At 49.8% G+C, this 22,078-nt stretch overlaps 1 protein-coding gene across 3 annotated transcripts in view; it reads left to right on the top strand.

Annotated features, from left to right (window-relative positions):
- abcc3 (ATP-binding cassette, sub-family C (CFTR/MRP), member 3) overlaps positions 1 to 22,078 on the top strand; it is a 146,932-nt gene that overhangs the window by 74,165 nt on the left and 50,689 nt on the right. For all 3 annotated transcript variants that reach the window (XR_011936286.1, XM_072483866.1, XM_072483867.1), the window contains exons 19-22: positions 4,302 to 4,407; positions 13,593 to 13,743; positions 17,528 to 17,735; positions 20,845 to 21,155. Coding sequence is in view for 2 of the 3 variants with exons in the window: in XM_072483866.1 (XP_072339967.1) it covers positions 4,302 to 4,407; positions 13,593 to 13,743; positions 17,528 to 17,735; positions 20,845 to 21,155 (776 nt within the window). In the remaining variant the exon portion in view is untranslated. The remainder of the gene's footprint in view (positions 1 to 4,301; positions 4,408 to 13,592; positions 13,744 to 17,527; positions 17,736 to 20,844; positions 21,156 to 22,078) is intronic.

The raw sequence follows: 22,078 nt of genomic DNA, 5'->3' as shown, positions 1-22,078 counted from the left end.
CGAGAATATTTTTTGCACGCTGAGTTGCTGTTGTGTACTCTGCACTTTCTACTTCACTTATTCACTGAAAGGGCAGTAAGCAGATTGAACACTTATTTCCAAAGAGGAACTGATTTGAAATGGAATAAATTGCAGGACTATGAGGGAAGAGCAGAGAGCAGTGGGGACTAGTTGGGATAGAGCCAGCACAGGATTGATGGGCTGAATGGTCTTTTTCTGTGCTGTAAGATTCTGTGAGTAAACAGGATGGATGGGGGCAGGGGAAAGAGGAGGAGAACAGATTATCAAAAGTAGTCTCAAAAGAACTTGGTTTAGTCTCAAAAGAACTTGACTCAAACCTTGTGATGCGCTGGGCGAGGGGAGGTTTATAATAGTCCTATCTCAGCAGGTTGTCTCTTTGGAGCAGACGGGCAGAAAGAAGCTGAATTTGAGCTCTCGCACAGGTTATAACTTATTCACTTTATGCCTGTCTCCTTCCCTTCCACCAATACGCTCCCCCCCCCCCCTCCTCCCCCATGCTGCAGACGATTTTCAGGATGATAAAGGTTTGTTGACTCTGCACTTTCTATTTCACTTATTCCTTCCAGTCCAATGTTCCCCCTTAGCTGCATGAGCACATGGCCACGTAGAAACTGGAAATATTCCACCCAGGGAACAAACGAGCAGTGTGCTAGTGGTGTTCCCTTTAAGATGCATGATGCAAACAGTAAAGACAAATTGGAGGGTACTCTGGTCCAGGTTTGTGTGCAGATTGGGCAGTAGCGCATTTAGAGGTAGGTGTGTCCCTCGGTGAACAGGCTCATTGGAGCATGACGTTCGACTCCTGGTACTTGCTCTGTTTAGTCCAGACTCCCTACCAAAAGTCAAAAAATTAAACCATTTTCACCAGCGGGTCAAGGGCGAAGTGTGAAGTGACAACAAAAAAAACATTGATGAAACCTTGACTGCTGAAGATGCTGAGCTGCTGGAAATCAGGAGGGGCGGGGCAGGGGGGGCGGGGCAGGGGGGGGGGGAAGAGGAGGCAGGAGATGTAACAGAATTTTAAAATAGTTGATTGTTGTAGTGGGGGACTGGCCTTTGTCGCCAGGATCGCAAGCCAAAAGTTCATTCCCAGAGGTCTCCCGACCCCACTCCAGTGAGAGCCAGGCTGTCGGTAAATCATTGTGTGAAGATGTTGCTCTTTGCAGAGATCACTGCGCACATCCGGGAAATAGAAACAAAATTCTGCAGATACTGGAAATCTGAAATAAAAACACAAAATGCTGGAAAACCTCAGCTGGTTGAGAAACCGAGTTAGTGTTTTGCATCCGTATGATTTCTTCAGAACTAAAGAGAGAGAGATATGTGATGGGATTTTACATTGTTTAAGGGGGTGGAGCAGCTGGAGCAAATAGAAAGTCAGGGCTAGGTGTGAGCTCAGGAGAGATTAACAAAGATGTTTAGAATGCAAGACGAAGGAGGGTGGCTCGGCGGCGCAGCGGTTAGCACTGCTGCCTCACGGCACCAAGGTCCCGGGTTTGATCCCGGCCCTGGGTCACTGTCCGTGTGAAGTTTTCACATTCTCCCCGTGTCTGCGTGGGTCTCACCCCCACAACCCAAAAAGATGTGCAGGGTAGGTGGATTGGCTGCGCTAAATCGCCCCTTAAATTGGAAAAAAGAATTGGATACTCTAAATGTATTGTGGAAAAAGAAATACACAAGACATTGGGGAATGTTAATGACCGTGCCGAAGACTAAAGAAGATGCTAATATTGGCCTAAAGATCAGGTAGCAGATTGTGTTAATAGCAGAACATGGGTCAGCACTCTGAAACAAAACATAAGAACAAGTTACAATCCAAAATTGTGCAGGTTAGGGGATTGGCTGTGATAATACTGTCCCTTAGTGTCCAAAGGTTAGGTGGGGTAACAGGAATAGGGCGGGTAGAGTCGGCCTAGGTAGGTGGCTCGGTAGCTTTAGGGCAGCACGGTAGCACAAGTGGCTAGCACTGTGGCTTCACAGCGCCAGGGTCCCAGGTTCAATTCCCCGCTGGGTCACTGTCTGTGCGGAGTTTGCACGTTCTCCCGTGTCTGCGTGGGTTTCCTCCGGGTGCTCCGGTTTCCTCCCACAGTCCAAAGATGTGCAGGGTAGGTGGATTGGCCATGATAAATTGCCCTTAGTGACCAAAAGGGTTAGGAGAGGTTATTGGGTTATGGGGATAGGGTGGTGGATCGGTGCAGACTCGATGGGCTGAATGGCCTCCTTCTGCACTGTATGTTCTATGTTCAAAATCTAAAAATGATCAAAAATGCATTTCTTCGTTGCTCTTCCTCAGGTTATGTTGGGACTCACTGGGACATTGCAGTAGGTCGAGGACAGAAATGTGGGTATGAAAGCCACATGGTGAATTGAAATGACAAGTGGCAGCAAAGTTGAGGTCATGCTTGTGGATTGAGCAAAGTTGGACTGAATCACGTTGTTCCTGCCAAGTGGTCACCGTGAGCAGCAAATAAAGTAAATTAAAAGAAGCAAAAGTGAAATTCTGTTTCATCTGGAAGAGGCAGATTTTACACATCCTGCGATTGCAGGGGAAGATGCTGTGGGTAGGAGATGAGGTATTAGAGTTATAGAGAAGTGGACCAGGGTGTCACAGAGGGAACGGTCCCTGCGGAATGCTGATGGGGGGGGGGAGGGGGGGGGGGGCGGAGGAGGGGAGTAAGGGGAGATGTGCTTGGTGGTTACCCTCTTATAGACTGATCTGACTAATACTACACTCCAGTATGCTTCACCCATGTCTGTGTATTTACACCGTGTACCTTGTGTTGCCCTAGTACGTTGTTGTTTTTTCATGTACTAAATGATCTGTTGAGCTGCATGCAGAGAAATACTTTTCACTGTACCTTGGTACACGTGACAATAAACAATCTAAAATCCAAAAATCATGCTGGAGTTCGCCAAACTGGCGGAGGGTGATGCTTTGAATGCAGAGGCTGGTGGGATGAAAAGTGAGGATGTGGGGGACCCTATCATGGTTGTGGGAGGGAGGGGGAGGGGTGAGGGTAGAAGTGTGGGGCATTGGTTTCAATTCACCATCTTGCTCTTACATCCACATGTCCGTCCTTGACCTGCTGCAATGTTCCAATAAAGCCCAGTGCAAACTGGAGGAACAACACCTTATCTTCCGATTGGGGGCCTTATGGTCTTCGAGTTTAACAACTTCCGACCAAGAAAGCCCTCCTCCATTTTGATCAAGTTTTTTAAAAATTGCCAATTCCCTTCCCACAGGGCCAGTCTCTAATTTGTTCTTATGATTTGCGTTCTCTCGCCTATCATTGACCTATTTTGCTCCAACTTCTTCAATACGAAAACCATCATATTTCTACCTCTCTCCACAGATACTGCCAGACCTGCTGAATATCTCCAGCATTTCTGTTTACATTAGTTAGAGAATTCACTTTCTCTCTCTCACTCTCTCTCAGCTGAGTGAAGGCCAGGCTGACCATAAAACATAGCAGAATTAGGCCACTCGGCCCATCGTGTCTGCTCCGCCATTCAATCATGGCTGATATTTTCTCAGCCCCATTCTCCTGCCTTCTCCCCAGAACCCCTGATCCCCTTATTAATCAAGAACCTATCTATCTCTGTCTTAAAGACACTCAGTGATTTGGCCTCCACAGCCATCTGCGGCAAAGAGTTCCACAGATTCACCACCCTCTGGCTGGAGAAATTCCTCCGCATCTCTGTTTTAAAGGATCGTCCCTTCAGTCTGAGGCTGTGCCCGCGGTTCTAGTTTCTCCTACTAGTGGAAACATCCTTTCCACGTCCACTCTATCCAGGCCTCACAGTATCCTGTAAGTTTCAATAAGATCCCCCCTCATCCTTCGAAACTCCAACGAGCACAGACCCAGAGTCCTCAACCCCTCCATATATGACGAGCAGAGCCTGCACTCGCTTCTCTACAGTGTGTTCCGATAGGTTTTTGTTGGAATGATGGAGGAAGTGTTACCAGCTAATTCCCCGTTGAATATACTCTTATCCAGGACTTCCCCTTGAACCAGTGACTCTCCTGCTGCCCTGTCTCATGCTGTTCCAAGTCAACACATTACAGAGGCGTTTATGAAATAACTTCCGTTTGGAAGCCATTTGCAAAGTGACGACACCCATGCGCGCGCGCGCCCCCCCCCCCCCCCACTGCAAGGTTCTCCACAGCCAGCGTTATAAGATTCTGGCTGGGTTCTGCGATGTTCACATCATGTAACCACTTGCAGAGGGGCGCGCAGTCTGATGCTCTCCTGTTGTGACTTCCCTTCCTTGTTCCACAGTACTCGTTGAAGAGGAAGAGTTTCTTGGGGAGGATGCCCTCAGTAACCACATTGACCTGAGTGACACTGAGCCATCGGCAGCAGAGGCACGGAAACAATTCATCAGGTGAGTGTGCAGTTCTGTACAGCACCGTCCGTTGACCAGAACTGCTCAGATTGGTCATGTTTGGAGACTTTCAAAGCTGGGGTCAGAGGTCCCTCCAATGGCTGCATGCCCTATAGATGTAGTACTGAGTCACACTCTCTGATCCTGTTCTGTGTTAAATCAGTTGAACTCCGCTAAACGGCAGCAGGAGATGGAGCTACAAGTGGAAATGCAGTGTACAATAACTGGGACAAACACTAGGCAGTTTGTACATCTCAATCGGGTCCTCCCTCAGCCTTCCCTTCTCCAAGGGAACCAATCCCAGCCTGGCCCTATATCCAGCCCGACTGCTCCACACCACGCCCCCCCCCCTTATAAATCTCACCTCGCTTTGACAAAGAGTCATCTAGACTCAAAACGTTAGCTCCCTTCTCTCTCCGCAGATGCTGCCAGACCCGCTGATGGTTCAAACACTCGAACCTAGGCAACTCCCTGGGAAATCTCTTCTGCACCCTCTCTACTGCAAGCACATCCTTCCTATAGTGTGGGGACCAGAACTGTACACAGTTCCAAGCTGTGGCCTAACCAGGGTTTTATACAGCTCCATCATAACCTCCCTCCTCTTATATTCTAAGCTTGGCTAATAATCATATGCCTTCTTAACCATCTCATCCACCTGTCCTGCTGCCTACAGGGATCTATGGACATGCACCCCAAGATCTCTCTGTACTTCCTACCGTCCATTCTGTCTTGTTAGTTCTCCCAAAATACATCACCTCTCACTTTTCAGATTCCATTTGTCACTGCTCTGCCCGTCTGACCAGCCCGTCTCTATCCTCCTGCAATCTAAGTCTTCCCCCTTTGCTATTTACCGCACCACCAATTTTTGTGTTATCTGCAGACTTGCTGATCGTACTCCCCACATTCACGTCAAGATAACTAATGTAGAGTGGTTTATGATAATATGACCGATAGCCTAGAGGTCGTAAGTTCAAATCCATTTATGGTAAATGTTGGAATTGAATTCCATAAACATACTTATTGTTTAATAACCCTAATGCCCTGTGAAGGTGGCGGTAAGTTGTTTGCATTTAAGAATTGAACATGTGGGTGTGGGACTGGACTCACATCAAAACCCAGAATAGGACAGCAGGATTCCTTCCCTAAAGGATGCTAGTGAAGCAGTTGGGTTTTTAATGAAGCAGTTGGGTTTTTAATGAAGCAGTTGGGTTTTTAATGAAGCAGTTGGGTTTTTAATGGAGCAGTTGGGTTTTTAGTGAAGCAGTTGGGTTTTTAGTGAAGCAGTTGGGTTTTTAGTGAAACAGTTGGGTTTTTAGTGAAGCAGTTGGGTTTTTAGTGAAGCAGTTGGGTTTGTAGTGAAGCAGTTGGGTTTTTAGTGAAGCAGTTGGGTTTTTAGTGAAGCAGTTGAGTTTTTAATGAAACAGTTGGGTTTTTAGTTAAACAGTTGGGTTTTTAGTGAAGAAGTTGGGTTTTTATTGGAACAGTTGGGTTTTTAGTGAAGCAGTTGGGTTTTTAATGAAGCAGTTGGGTTTTTAATGGAGCAGTTGGGTTTTTAGTGAAGCAGTTGGGTTTTTAGTGAAGCAGTTGGGTTTTTAGTGAAGCAGTTGGGTTTTTATTGGAGCAGTTGGGTTTTTATTGGAGCAGTTGGGTTTTTAGTGAAGCAGTTGGGTTTTTAGTGAAGCAGTTGGGTTTTTAGTGAAGCAGTTGAGTTTTTAATGAAACAGTTGGGTTTTTAGTTAAACAGTTGGGTTTTTAGTGAAGAAGTTGGGTTTTTATTGGAACAGTTGGGTTTTTAGTGAAGCAGTTGGGTTTTTAGTGAAGCAGTTGGGTTTTTAGTGAGGCAGTTGGGTTTTTAGTGGAGCAGTTGGGTTTTTAGTGAGGCAGTTGGGTTTTTAGTGAGGCAGTTGGGTTTTTAGTGAGGCAGTTGGGTTTTTAGTGAGGCAGTTGGGTTTTTAGTGGAGCAGTTGGGTTTTTAGTGGAGCAGTTGGGTTTTTATTGGAACAGTTGGGTTTTTATTGGAACAGTTGGGTTTTTAGTGAAGTAGTTGGGTTTTTAGTGAAGCAGTTGGGTTTTTAGTGAAGCAGTTGGGTTTTTAGTGAGGCAGTTGGGTTTTTAGTGAAGCAGTTGGGTTTTTATTGGAACAGTTGGGTTTTTAGTGAAGCAGTTGGGTTTTTAGTGAGGCAGTTGGGTTTTTAGTGAGGCAGTTGGGTTTTTAGTGAAGCAGTTGGGTTTTTAGTGAAGCAGTTGGGTTTTTAGTGAAGTAGTTGTGTTTTTAGTGAAGCAGTTGGGTTTTTAGTGAAGTAGTTGTGTTTTTAGTGAGGCAGTTGGGTTTTTAGTGAAGCAGTTGGGTTTTTATTGGAACAGTTGGGTTTTTAGTGAAGTAGTTAGGTTTTTTATTAACCAATCATTGTTGACTGTTTAATAGCTCCTGACATGATACAAGTAACCATCGTCCCACAGTTTAATGAGAATATAGCATTGATTGACGTCAAATAAAAAGACTGATAAATATGACCGCTGCAGCCTCACCAGCTAGGGTTTTAAAAACCCTGATTCATTTCCCCTTGCCCAGCACAGGGAGGATAGCCTGGTACGTCAGGAGGCACACAACTCTCTGGGCAGCACGGTGGAGCAGTGGTTAGCACTGCTGCCTCACAGCATCGAGGACGCGGGTCTGATCCCGTCCCCGGGTCACTGTCCGTGTGGAGTTTGTACATTCTCTCCGTGTCTGCGTGACCCACACACACCCGAACCTAAAGATACCGAATGGCCTCCTTCTGCACTGTAAATTCTATGATAATCTATGATTAATCTAGGTCAAAGGTTCGGCACAACACCGTGGGCCGAAGGGCTGTGCTGTATGTTTCTATGTTCTATATGCAGGGTAGGTGGATTGGCCATGCTAAATTGCCCCTTAATTGGAAAAGAAATTAATTGAGTACTTTTAATTTTAAAATAAAAGAGACACACAAACTGTGCCAAAACCAGTCCAGGATGTGTGCTTCCCAGTACCTGCTGCCTCACTATGAACAACTGGGATCAGGAGTTAAAAGAACGGGGCAGCACGGTAGCATTGTGGATAGCACAATTGCTTCACAGCTCCAGGGTCCCAGGTTCGATTCCTGACTTGGGTCACTGTCTGTGCGGAGTCTGCACGTCCTCCCCGTGTCTGCGTGGGTTTCCTCCGGGTGCTCCGGTTTCCTCCCACAGTTCAAAGATGTGCAGGTTAGGTGGATTGGCCATGATAAATTGCCCCTATGTCCAAAATTGCCCTCAGTGTTGGGTGGGGTTACTGGGTTATGGGGATAGGGTGGAGGTGTTGACCTTGGGTAGGGTGCTCTTTCCAAGAGCCAGTGCAGACCCGATGGGCCGAATGGCCTCCTTCTGCACTGTAAATTCTATGATAAACATAGAACATTACAGCGCAGTACAGGCCCTTCGGCCCTCGATGTTGCGCCGACCTGTGAAACCAATCTAAAGTCCATCTACACTATTCCCTTATCGTCCATATGTCTATCCAATGACCATTTAAATGCCCTTAGTGTTGGCGAGTCCTCTACTGTTGCATGCAGGGCATTCCACACCCTTGCTACTCTCTGAGTAAAGAACCTACCTCTGACATCTGTCCTATATCTATCCCCCTCAATTTAAAGCTATGTCCCCTCATGCTGGACATCACCATCCGAGGAAAAAGGCTCTCACTGTCCACCCTATCGAATCCTCTGATCATCTTGTATGCCTCAATTAAGTCACCTCTTAACCTTCTTCTCTCGAACGAAAACAGCCTCAAGTCCCTCAGCCTTTCCTCATAAGATCTTCCCTCCATACCAGGCAACATTCTGGTAAATCTCCTCTGCACCCTTTCCAATGCTTCCACATCCTTCCTATAATGCGGCGACCAGAATTGCACGCAGTACTCCAAATGCGGCCGCACCAGAGTTTTGTACAGCTGCAACATAACCTCATGGCTCCGAAACTCAATCCCTCTACCAATAAAAGCTAACACACCATAAGCCTTCTTAACAACCCTCTCAACCTGAGTGGCAACTTTCAGGGATCTATGTACATGGACACCGAGATCTCTCTGCTCATCCACACTGCCAAGAATCTTACCATTAGCCCAGTACTCGGTCTTCCTGGTATTCCTTCCAAAATGAATCACCTCACACTTTTCTGCATTAAACTCCATTTGCCACCTCTCAGCCCAGCACTGCAGCTTATCTATGTCCCTCTGTAACTTGTAACATCCTTCCGCACTGTCCACAACTCCACCGACTTTAGTGTCATCTGCAAATTTACTCACCCATCCTTCTTCGCCCTCCTCCAGGTCATTTATAAAAATGACAAACAGCAGTGGCCCCAAAACAGATCCTTGTGGTACACCACTAGTAACTGGACTCCAGTCTGAACACTCCCCATCAACCACCACCCTTTGTCTTCTTCCAGCTAGCCAATTTCTGATCCAAACTGCTAAATCTCCCTGAATCCCATGCTTCCGTATTTTCTGCAGTAGCCTACCGTGGGGAACCTTATCAAACGCTTTACTGAAATCCATATACACCACATCAACTGCTTTACCCTCATCCACCTGTTTGGTCACCTTCTCAAAGAACTCATTAAGGTTTGTGAGGCACGACCTACCCTTCACAAAACCGTGTTGACTATATCTAATCAAATTATTCCTTTTCAGGTGATTATACACCCTATCTCTTATAAACCTTTCCAAGATTTTGCCCACAACAGAAGTAAGGCTCACTGGTCTATAGTTACCGGGGTTGTCTCTACTCCCCTTCTTGAACAAGGGGACAACATTTGCTATCCTCCAGTCTTCTGGCACTATTCCTGTTGACAAAGATGACTTAAAGATCAAAGCCAAAGGCTCAGCAATCTCCTCCCTAGCTTCCCAGAGAATCCTAGGATAAATCCCATCCGTCCCAGGGGACTTATTTATTTTCACCCTTTCCAGAATTGTTAACACCTCCTCTTTATGAACCTCAAGCCCTTCTAGTCTAGTAGCCTGAATCTCAGTATTCTCCTCGACAACATTGTCTTTTTCCTGTGTGAATACTGACGAAAAATATTCATTTAGCACCTCTCCTATCTCCTCGGACTCCAAGCACAACTTCCCACTACTGTCCTTGACTGGCCCTACTCTTACCCTAGTCATTCTTTTATTCCTGACATATCTATAGAAAGCTTTAGGGTTATCCTTGATCCTACCTGCCAAAGACTTCTCATGTCCCCTCCTGGCTCTTCTTAGCTCTCTATTTAGGTCCTTCCTAGCTAACTTGTAACTCTCGAGTGCCCTTACTGAACCTTCATGTCTCATCTTTACATAAGCCTTCTTCTTCCTCTTGACAAGTGTTTCGACTGCCTTAGTAAACCACGGTTCCCTTGCTCGACCACTTCCTCCCTGCCTGACAGGTACATACTTATCAAGGACACGCAGTAGCTGTTCCTTGAACAAGCTCCAAATTTCCATTGTGCCCATCCCCTGCAGTTTTCCTCTCCATCTGATGCATCCTAAGTCTTGCCTCATCGCATCATAATTGCCTTTTCCCCAGATATAACTCTTGCAATGCAGTATATACCTATCCCTTTCCATCACTAAAGTAAACGTAATCGAATTGTGGTCACTATCACCAAAGTGCTCACCTACCTCCAAATCTAACACCTGTCCTGGTTCATTACCCAGTACCAAATCCAATACGGCCTCGCCTCTCTTTGGCCTATCTACATACTGTGTCAGGAAACCCTCTTGCACACATTGGACAAAAACGGACCCATCTAAAGTACTCGAACTTTGGCGTTTCCAGTCAATATTTGGAAAGTTAAAGTCCCCCATAACAACTACCCTGTTGCTTTCGCTCCTATCCAGAATCATCTTTGCAATCCTTTCCTCTACATCTCTGGAACTTTTTGGAGGCCTATAGAAAACCCCTAACAGGGTGACCTCTCCTTTCCTGTTTCTAACCTCAGCCCATACTACCTCAGTAGACGAGTCCTCATCAAACGTCCTTTCTGCCACCGTAATACTGTCCTTGACTAACAATGCCACCCCTCCCCCTCTTTTACCACCTTCCCTGAGCTTACTGGAATATCTAATCCCCGGCACCTGCAACAACCATTCCTGTCCCTGCTCTATCCATGTCTCCGAAATGGCCACAACATCGAAGTCCCAGGTACCAACCCATGCCGCAAGTTCACCCACCTTATTCCGGATGCTCCTGGCATTGAAGAAGACACACATTAGACCACCTTCCTGCCTGCCGGTACACTCCTGCAACTTTAAAACTTTTGTAAAGGCCCCGAAGAATCCAGCACGAGTTTTAAGGATACAAAATAATAAAGTTTATTTACTATAACAATATATACATAGTCGTAGCAGTAACTTCCCTTGCTACCTTCTCCTTCCTCTTGGTTCCTGGACTGGCCAGCTTATTTATAGTAGGAGTTTCTCCGCCCCCCTCATTGGGGAAGTTCATACTCCCATAGGATTGTGGGATAATCATTAGTCCCCAGCCAATCGTCAGTAGGCAGGTTATAACAAAAACCTTACTCATGACCTCACTACTCTCAACCTCCTGTATACTGGAGCTACAATTCAGGTTCCCAAGCCAATGCTGAACTAGTTTAAACCCTCCCGAAGAGCATTAGCAAATTTCCACCCCAGGATATTGGTACCCCTCTGGTCCCACCGACCCCAGAATGAGCCCCAATTATCCAGAAATCTGAAACCCTCCCTCCTGCACCATCCCTGTAGCCACACGTTCAACTCCTCTCTTTCCCTATTCCTCGTCTCACTATCACGTGGCACGGGTAACAACCCAGAGATAATAACTCTGTTTGTCCTAGATCTAAGTTTCCACCCTAGCTCCCTGAATTGCTGCCTTACATCCCTATCCCTTTTCCTACCTATGTCGTTGGTACCTATGTGGACCACGATTTGGGGCTGTTCCCCCTCCCCCTTAAGGATCCCGAAAACACGATCCGAGAAGGAAAGACTTGCATTTTTATAGTGCCTTTCATAGCCATCAGAAACTCCAAAGTAATTTACAGCTAAATTGTGCATTTCACTCCCCTATTTACGATGGGCGTAAGAGGGAAGCAAAGGAATTGTACACCAATTCGCCAAATAATGTTGGGAAATTACTGGAGTCTATAATTAAAGGATAGGATGACTGAACACCTTGATTTTTTTTTTTAGCCGATCAGAGTGAGTCTGGATTTGTAAAAGGCAGGTCATGCCTGACAAACTTCTTTTATTTTACTTTTAAAAAAAATTTAGAGTACCCAATTCTTTTTTTTAAATTAAGGGGCAATTTAGCGCGGCCAATCCACCTACCCTGTACATCTTTAGGTTGGGGGATGGTGGGTGAGACTCATTCAGACACGGGGAGAATGTGCAAACTCCACACTGACAGTGACCCGGGGCCGAGATCGAACCCGGGTCCTCGACGCTGTGAAGCAGCAGTGTGCCTGACAAACCTGATCGACTTTTTTGAAGAGATGTCTGAAGTAGTTTACAAGGGGATGACTATGGATGTTATTTATATGGGCTTCCAAAGGATGGGGGCGATTCTCTGATATGGAGGCCAAGTGTTCCCGCCGTCGCGTTTCACAGCGGCGCGAACAGGGCCCGGGCACGACCTATTCCACGGTCCATGCCGCTCCAGCGGCCTTACCTGCGCATCTTTGGACTGTGGGAGACAGTTAGTTTAAATTAAAGTTAATGGAATTGAAGGCAGATTATTGACCTGGTTTGGGAACTGGCTGTACAACAGGAGACAGAGTGGGTATAACAGACGGGGCCTCTACACGTAGAACGTGGTGGCTCGCAAGGATCTGGGTTGGCACCTCAATTATTCACCTTGGTTATTAACAACATAGATAATTGGATTAAAAGTTACATTTCCAAACTGACCGATGACACGTGGTGTTGCAAGCTGCAGAGATGGAAGCTTAAAATGACAGAGATATCGATCGATTAGGTGAAAGGGGAAAACTGTGAGGAATGAAGCTGAATGTAGAGGAATGTGAGGTTGTCCCTTTGGAGCTGAAAAGTATAAAACTGGATGCTTTCAAAATGGTGAAACATTAGAAACAGAGAAGGTCCAAAGTGTTTATAAAGATCATTAAAATAGATCATTGAAATGTCAGAAACAGGAATAGAAAATAATCAGAAAGGTTAATGGAAGCTGGTCTTTATATCGAGAGGAGGTCACAGCCATACTTCAGCTGTACAAAGACCAGGTTAGATCACACCTGGAGTGACTGGGAACTGTGCTGGGAACCACACCTGAGGAAGAATATATTGGCCTTAGAGGGAGTGCACTCAGATTTACCAGAATGTTTCCTGGAGTTGAAAGGAGAAGTTATGAGGAGAGATTTAAAAACTGGGGTTGTATTCCCTGGAGTTTATACAGTTGAGGGGAGAATTGATTGAGATTTTCAGGATATTAGTGAGAATAGAGAGAAACTATACTCTCGAGTCGGGGTGTCCGGGATCAGGGGGTTTAAAATCAGAAGCAGACCTTTCAGCAGTGAAACGGGGAGACATTTTACACACAGAGTGGTGGAAGTTTGGAACTCTGTCCCACAAAATACACAAGATCAGTTGGCAATTTTTGGCAATTTAATTCTGATTGATAGGTTTTGTTGTTAGTGGATATGGGCCAAAGAGAATTGGGTCACAGACCAACCATGATCTCATTGAATGACAGGATAGGCTTAAGAATCGGAACGATCTCTTCCTATTTCTTTGTTTACAGCCAATAAAGTACTTTTGAAGTGTGGGATTGTTGTCAGAGCGAGCCCTACTTTGTGTTTTGGTGTTGGCTGTCACTGATGACCCAGGATAATTCCCCTGTGTTTTGAAACAGAGCTGTTCACATGTGTCCACCTAGGTGGAGGCAGTGGTGTAGTGGTAATGCCACTGCGTGGCATCCAGCATCCAGAGTAATCCAGAGGCCCAGGCTAATGCTCCGGGGACAGCACCTGCTGGAATTTAAATTCCATTGATAAATCTGGAATGTAAAGCTAGCTTCAGTAATGGCCACCGTGATAACTGACGGCCATCCTTACCAGGCCGATGACACGCTGAGTTCTGTGCCATCGTCCTGCCCCTTGCTGGCTGATCCAGGGCAACAGTTTTCTAACTCTATTTGCTTCTCCTCTGATATCAGACAAATCAGTGTGATCTCTTCCGATGGAGAGGTATCCACATGGAAATCCACAAGGAGGCGTCTGAGTGAGAAGAAGGTAGCAGAGAATTCTCCGCAGCCAAAGAATGAGCCAACGGACCTGATCCAGGCTGAGACAGCAGAAACCGGGAGGGTAAGCTCACACTACGCTGACAGTCCTGATTCCAGTCACCCTTGGGTGCTGTGTTCACCGCTCACCCTCCAAAGTAGGGTTGAGGTGTCAGTGGTGGATCCGCGGCACTTCCCTCAGGAATTCTCTCTCTCTGGGTAATTTCCTGGCGCTGTAACTGACTCGGGGAGGTGCATCTCATGATGTGCGCATCACTGGCAAGGCTAGCGTTTATTTATTTATTTTTATAAATTTAGAATACCCAATTCATTTTTTCCAATTAAGGGGCAATTTAGCGAGGCCAATTCACCTACCCTGCACATTTTTAGGTTGTGGGGACAAAACCCACGTAAACGGGGGAGAATGTGCAAACTCCACACAGACGGTCACCCAGAATCGAACCTGGGACCTCGGGGCCGTGAGGCAGAAGTGCTAACCACTGCGCACTATGCCGCCCTTAAGGCCAGCGTTTATTGCCAATCCCTAACTGTCCTCAAGAAGGTGGTGAGCACCTTCTGAGTGGCGTGGCAGGCCTTTGCAGAGGGTCGTTAAGAGTAACCGAAGAGAAGTGGGACAGCACAGTGGTTGGCACTGCTGCCTCGTGGTGCCAGGGTCGATTCCCACTTGAGTCACTGTTATGTGGAGTTTGCACTTTCTCCCCGTGTCTGTGTGGGTTTCCTCTGGGTGCTCCAGTTTCCTCCCGCGTTGCAAGGGTATGCAAGTTGGATGGGTTGGCCATGCTAAATTGTCCCTTAGTTTCCAACAGGTTTTTCAGGTTACTGGATTTATGGGGATAGGATGGGGGTATGGGCTTAAGTAGGGTGCTCTTTCCAGGGGCCAGTGGAGATTCAATGGGCCGAATGGCCTCCTTCTGCACTGTAAATTCTATGATTCATGACTCTATAATCATTGCTGTGGATCTGCCGTCCCCTATAGACCAGACCGGGCAAGATAGCAGTTTCCTTCCCGTCAGGATCAATGAATCAGATGGGGTTTTACGACAATCTGCCAACTTCATGAATAGTTTTACTGAAAATAAAATTTTATAACTTCCAGATTTTTAACCACTGACTTCAAATTCTAAAAGTCCAGCAGTGGGATTTGAAATCTTGTTTTCTGGATTAGTGACTAACAGAGCATTGACATTACTGTACCTGATATTTAAAACAAGCAGCCGTAGGTACAGCTCAGGTGTAAGGGTAATATAGGGATCTGTGTCAGCAATGAGGGTGGCATTGCAGCAACAGGACATTGAATCTCCAGCACAGACACAGACTCATAGAAAAACATAGAAAAATAAAGCACAGAACAGGCCCTTCGGCCCACGATGTTGTGCTGAACCTTTGTCCTAGATTAATCATAGATTATCATAGAATTTACAGTGCAGAAGGAGGCCATTCGGCCCATCGAGTCCGCACCGGCTCTTGGAAAGAGCACCCCACCCAAGGTCAACACCTCCACCCTGTCCCCATAACCCAGTAACCCACCCAACACTAAGGCCAATTTTGGACACTATGGGCAATTTATCATGGCCAGTCCACCTAACCTGCACATCTTTGGACTGTGGGAGGAAACCGGAGCACCCGGAGGAAACCCACGCAGACACTGGGAGAACGTGCAGACTCCACACAGACAGTGACCCAAGCCAGAATCGACTGGTCAATTCTGGTGTCTATGCTCCACGCAATCCTCCTTCCACCCTACTTCACCACTTATAGGAATCAGAGTGGGCCATTCATCCCCTCGAGCCTGTCATACCATTCAATGACAACACAGCTGATCTATGATCCAACTCCATTTACCTAACTTGGGCCCATATCCCTTAATAACTTTGCTTTAAAAAAAATCTATCTGGGTGGCCCGGTGGCACAGTGGGTAGTACTTCTGCCTCACGGCGCCAAGGTCCCAGGTTCGATCCCGGCTCTGGGTCACTGTCCGTGTGGAGTTTGCACATTCTCCCTGTGTCTGCGTGGGTTTCACCCCCACAACCCAAAGATGTGCAGGGTAGGTGGATTGGCCACGCTAAATTGCCCCTTAATTGGAAAAAAAAGAAGAATTGGGTATTCTAAATTTAAAATCTACCTATTTGAGATTTAAAATTAACAACAGTTCTGGGTTCAGCTGCTGTTTGTGGGAGAGCTCTAAACCTCTACCTTTGAGTGAAGACGTTCTTCCCGACATCTCTCCTCAACGGTCTAGCCCTAATATTTAGACTATGCTCGCTAGCTTTAGAATCTCCAACCAGTGGAAATAGTTTATCTCTATCTACCCTGTCTTTCCCTGTTAATATCTTGGATACATCAATTGGATCACCCCTTAACCTTCTAAATTCCAGCACAAACAGGTCTAATTTGTGTAATCGTTCCTCGTAATTTAACCTCTGTAGTCCAGGTATCATTTTTGGAAACTCACTTTACACTCCCTTCAAGGCCAAAATATCCTTGCTCGGGTGTGGGGCTCAGAACTGCCCACAGTGTCCCCTGTGTCTTTATCTCCAATCCTCGGGATATAAAGGCCAGCATTCCATTAGCCTTTTTTTAAAAAAATATTTTTATTCTCCTCCTTTTTCACATTTTCTCCCAAATTTACATCCAACAATAATCAGTAACGAATGTAATGTCAATCCCCATATCAATCACAACGATCCCATCCTCCCAGCAAACCCCAGACATTGGCCCGCATGTTAACATAAACAAATTACAGAAAGGAATCAGGAATCACCCATAATCACCATTAACTCATCCAGTCCCCCTCCCCCCAACCTTCCCAACCCCCATAATGTGCGATGTGATCCAATTCTCTAAAGTGCATAATGAATAACGTTCATGAATTGTAGAATCCCCCCATCCTTCCCCTCAGTTCATATTTGACATTTTCAAGTGTTAAGCATTCCAGTAGGTCCCCCCACCACACCAGGGCACAGGGTGGAGAGGTTAATCTCCACCCTAACAGGATCCGCCTTTGGGCGATCAATGAGGCGAAGGCTACATCTGCCTCCGCTCCCGTTTCCAACACTGGCTGGTCCGACACCCCGAATATGGCCTCCCGAGGGCCCGGGTCCAGTTTCACGTGCACCACTTTAGAGATTATCCTAAACACCTCCTTCTGTTAATCCTCCAGCTTTGGACAGGACCAAAACATATGAACGTGGTTTGCGGGGGCCCCCGCAACGTTCACACACACCTTCTACCCCCTCAAAGAGCCGGCTCATCCTCGCCCTTGTAAGGTGTGCTCTATACACCACCTTCAGCTGTATCTGCCCCAACCTCACGCACGAGGTGGAGACATTCACCCTCCGGAGCACCTCACACCAGAACCCCTCCTCCATACCCTCTCCCCACTCTTCCTCCCACTTTGCCTTGATCCCTTAAAGCGGCTCCTTCTCCTCCTCCAAAATAGCCCCGTAAACAGCCGATACTACCCCCTTCTCCAGTCCCCCTGTCGTCAGCACCTCCTCCAGCAATGTGGAAGCCGGCTGTACTGGGAAGCTCTGTATTTCCTTTCTGGCAAAGTCTCGAATCTGCATGTATCTAAATATTTCCCCCTGCTCCAGCCCATACTTTCCATTAGCCTTTTTGATTATTTCCTGCACGTGTTCAGCATATCCATCTTGGAGGCTGGTCAAATGGAATGATGTAAGGATTGAGCGATATCGCGCAGTGAGCATTGTTGAGAAAAAGGATGATGGAAGTAGGCGCTTGGTTTCTGCCTTGCTGTCAGCAGGCATGCTGGGAACGGCAGCACTCGCGCAAACAAGAGCACTGGACCCAAAGAACGGTGGGTGACTGAGCCTGTGTTTCGACGGCAGGTTAAATTGGCTGTGTTCTGGCAGTACCTGAAGGCAGTCGGCCCGCTCATCTCGGTTGTGATTTGTATCCTGTACTGCTGTCAGAACGCTGCAGCGATTGGTGCCAGCTTCTGGCTAAGCGCCTGGACCAACGACTCTGTCGTCAACAGGACCCAGCACCAAACACACTTGCGGGTAGGAGTGTACGCTGCACTCGGCTTCGCACAAGGTAAGGCCCATCTCCACCTGCAAATCCAGCTGGGAGGAGGCAAGATGCTGATTAGCGGCCAACAGTCAAGTAGGTGGGGTTGGGGTGGGCTGCACCAATTCGGAGCTTGTCCTATATAAAACCAACAATTTTATCATTCAGTAATTAAAGGGAGGGGGAGGTCCTCCCAGAAAATATCCAGACATCAGTGCTGGGGGTGGGGGATCAGTACTGGGGGGTGGTGAATCTGACAAAGCACAGTGGCATAGTGATTAGCACAGCTGCTTCACAGCTCCAGGGTCCCAGGTTCGATTCCCGGCTTGGGTCACTGTCTGTGCGGAGTCTGCACGTTCTCCCCGTGTGCGCGTGGGTTTCCTCCGGGTGCTCCGGTTTCCTCCCAGAGTCCAAAGATGTGCAGGTTAGGTGGATTGGCCATGATAAATTGCCCTTAGTGTCCAAAAAGGTTAGGTTGGGTTACGGGGATAAAGGGGATAGGGTGGAAGTGTGGGTCGATGCAGACTCAATAGGCCGAATGGCCTCTGTCTGCACTGTAAATTCTCTGATAATCTACGATAAAAATGAACATCTAAAATCTGCTTCCTAAACATTTCTGAAATAAATCACAATTTACCTGAACAATTTTCCCTAATTTCTAGTTGAAGATTCCGGTTCACATCCCTCAGTGAACCGCAGTGAATCCGATCCACTGTTCATGGGGAGGAGGAGGGGGTCAGACTGGGTGGGAGAGTGGGGTGAGGGTGGGAGGGAAGGAGATGGTGGGGGGCAGTTGGTGGCAGGGGTTTGCAGGGATTGACAAGTGGGGGATGGAGGGGAGGGGGTGACGGGGAGGGGGGTTGGTGGGGGAGGGGGGGTTGGTTGGGGGGGGTGGAGGTGACAGGGAGGGGGGATGGTGGGGAGGGGGGTTGGTTGGGGGGGTGGAGGTGACGGGGAGGGGGGTTGGTGGGGGGTGGAGGTGACGGGAAGGGGGGTTGGTGGGGGGGGTGGAGGTGATGGGGAGGAGGGTTGGTGGGGGGGTGGAGGTGACGGGAAGGGGGGTTGGTGGGGGGGGTGGAGGTCACGGGGAGAGGGGTTGGTTGGGGGGGTGGAGGTGACGGGGAGGAGGGTTGGTGGGGAGGAGGTGACGGGGGGGGGGGTTGGTGGGGAGGGGGGTTGGTTGGGGGGGGGTGAAGGTCACGGGGAGGGGGGTTGGTGGGGGGTGGAGGTGACGGGAAGGGGGGTTGGTAGGGGGGTGGAGGTGACGGGAAGGGGGGTTGGTGGGGGGTGGAGGTGACGGGGAGGGGGGTTGGTGGGGGGTGGAGGTGACGGGGAAGGGGGTTGGTGGGGGGTGGAGGTGACGGGGAGGGGGGTTGGTGGGGGGGTGGAGGTGATGGGGAGGAGGGTTGGTGGGGGGGTGGAGGTCACGGGGAGGGGGGTTGGTGGGGGGTGGAGGTCACGGGGAGAGGGGTTGGTGGGGGGTGGAGGTGATGGGGAGGGGGGTTGGTGGGGGGTGGAGGTGATGGGGAGGGGGGTTGGTTGGGGTGGGGTGAAGGTCACGGGGAGGGGGGTTGGTGGGGGGTGGAGGTGACGGGAAGGGGGGTTGGTGGGGGGGTGGAGGTGATGGGGAGGAGGGTTGGTGGGGGGGTGGAGGTCACGGGGAGGGGGGTTGGTTGGGGGGTGGAGGTGACGGGGAGGAGGGTTGGTGGGGAGGAGGTGACGGGGGGAGTTGGTGGGGAGGGGGGTTGGTTGGGGGGGGGTGAAGGTCACGGGGAGGGGGGTTGGTGGGGGGTGGAGGTGACGGGAAGGGGCGTTGGTGGGGGGTGGAGGTGACGGGGAGGAGGGTTGGTGGGGGGTGGAGGTGACGGGAAGGGGGGTTGGTAGGGGGGTGGAGGTGACGGGAAGGGGGGTTGGTGGGGGGTGGAGGTGACGGGGAGGGGGGTTGGTGGGGAGCGGCTGACGGGGAGGGGGGTTGGTGGGGGGGGGTGGAGGTGACGGGGAGGGGGGTTGGTGGGGGGGTGGAGGTGACGGGGAGGGGGGTTGGTGGGGGGGTGGAGGTGACTGGGAGGGGGGTTGGTGGGGAGCGGGTGACGGGGAGGGGGGTTGGTGGGGGGGGAGGTGACGGGGAGGGGGGGTTGGTGGGGGGGGTGGAGGTGATGGGGAGGAGGGTTGGTGGGGGGGTGGAGGTCACGGGGAGAGGGGTTGGTTGGGGGGGTGGAGGTGACGGGGAGAGGGGTTGGTTGGGGGGGTGGAGGTGACGGGGAGGGGGGTTGGTGGGGGGGGTGGAGGTGACGGGGAGGGGGGTTGGTGCGGGGGTGGAGGTGACGGGGAGGGGGGTTGGTGGGGAGCGGGTGACGGGGAGGGGGGTTGGTGGGGGGGAGGTGACGGGGAGGGGGGGAGGTGACGGGGAGGGGGGTTGGTGGGGGGGAGGTGATGGGGAGGGGGGGTTGGTAGGGGGGGAGGTGACGGGGAGGGGGGTTGGTGGGGGGGTGGAGGTCATGGGGAGAGGGGTTGGTTGGGGGGGTGGAGGTGACGGGGAGGGGGGTTGGTGGGGGGGGTGGAGGTGACGGGGAGGGGGGTTGGCGGGGGGGGTGGAGGTGACAGGGAGGGGGGTTGGTGGGGAGCGGGTGACGGGGAGGGGGGTTGGTGGGGGGGAGGTGACGGGGAGGGGGGTTGGTGGGGGGGGGGAGGTGACGGGGAGGGGGGGTTGGTGGGGGGGAGGTGATGGGGAGGGGGGGTTGGTAGGGGGGGAGGTGACGGGGAGGAGGGTTGGTGGGGGGGGTGGAGGTGACGGGGAGGGGGGTTGGTGGGGAGCGGGTGACGGGGAGGGGGGTTGGTGGGGGGGAGGTGACGGGGAGGGGGGTTGGTGGGGGGGGGGGGAGGTGACGGGGAGGGGGGTTGGTGGGGGGGAGGTGACGGGGAGGGGGGTTGGTGGGGGGAGTTGATGGGGAGGGGGGGTTGGTAGGGGGGGAGGTGACTGGGAGGAGGGTTGGTGGGGGGGGGGTTGGTTTGGGGGGGGGAGTGGTGGTGGGGTTTGTCGAGAGGGTGAGGTGGTAGGGACAGGGGGGTTGGCTGTTAGGGTGTGTCAGCTGTGTGCTAACCTCCACTCTGGAACTCCATTATGTTTCCATCACAGGGGTCCTAGTTATGATCTCCTCCTTCACATTGGCAATTGGAGGTCTAGGGGCTGCTCAACAGCTCCACGCACGGCTCCTGGACAACAAGTTACACACACCTCAGGCATTCTTTGACACCACACCAATTGGCCGCCTCATCAATCGCTTCGGCAAGGATATTAACGTGATTGATGAAGTGATTCCGCTGACAATCCAGATGTTCCTCATGACGTTTTTCGTCTCCATTTCCACCATGATAGTAGTCACAGCCAGTACCCCGTGGTTCAGTCTGCTGATCGTGCCTCTGGCCTTTGTGTACTTCCTTGTACAGGTACCTCCTGAGTCACCTCTCCACTTTCTCACGGACACACTGCAGTGCAAAGGATAATGGCAAGGTTTAATCTTTTTGGAACTGGGAGCCTCACTGACAGAGCATCTCTTAAAGTGACCAATTCTGCAGATTATTGAGCTGGACTCACCCGAGTAACACAGGGTGCTGGTTACTGAGTGACAGTGTGGGGGAGCTGGATTAACATCAGTAGAGATACAGTCAGTAACACGGTGCTGGGGAGAGGAGTTACTGAGTGACAGTGTGAGGGAGCTGGATTAACATCAGCAGAGATACAGTCAGTAACACAGGGTGCTGGGGGAGAGGGGTTACTGAGTGACAGTGTGAGGGAGCTGGATTAACATCAGTAGAGATACAGTCAGTAACACAGGGTGCTGGGGGAGAGCGGTTACTGAGTGACAGTGTGAGGGAGCTGGATTAACATCAGTAGAGATAGAGTCAGTAACAGGGTGCTGGGGGAGAGGGGTTACTGAGTGACAGTGTGAGGGAGCTGGATTAACATCAGTAGAGATACAGTCAGTAACACAGGGTGCTGGGGGAGAGGGGTTATTGAGTGACAGTGTGAGGGAGCTGGATTAACATCAGTAGAGATACAGCCAGTAACACAGGGTGCTGGGGGAGAGGGGTTACTGAGTGACAGTGTGAGGGAGCTGGATTAACATCAGTAGAGATATAGTCAGTAACACAGGGTGCTGAGGGGGAGGGGTTACTGAGTGACAGTGTGAGGGAGCTGGATTAACATCAGTAGAGATACAGTCAGTAACACGGGGTTCTGGCGGAGAGGGGTTACTGAGTGACAGTGTGAGGGAGCTGGATTAACAGTAGAGATACAGTCAGTAACACAGGCTGCTGGGGGAGAGTGGTTACTGAGTGACAGTGTGAGGGAGCTGGATTAACAGTAGAGA

The sequence above is a fragment of the Scyliorhinus torazame genome, chromosome 18, assembly GCF_047496885.1.
Source record: "Scyliorhinus torazame isolate Kashiwa2021f chromosome 18, sScyTor2.1, whole genome shotgun sequence".
In the NCBI taxonomy this organism is placed as follows: domain Eukaryota; kingdom Metazoa; phylum Chordata; class Chondrichthyes; order Carcharhiniformes; family Scyliorhinidae; genus Scyliorhinus; species Scyliorhinus torazame.
This window is presented reverse-complemented; position numbering and strand designations above follow the sequence as displayed.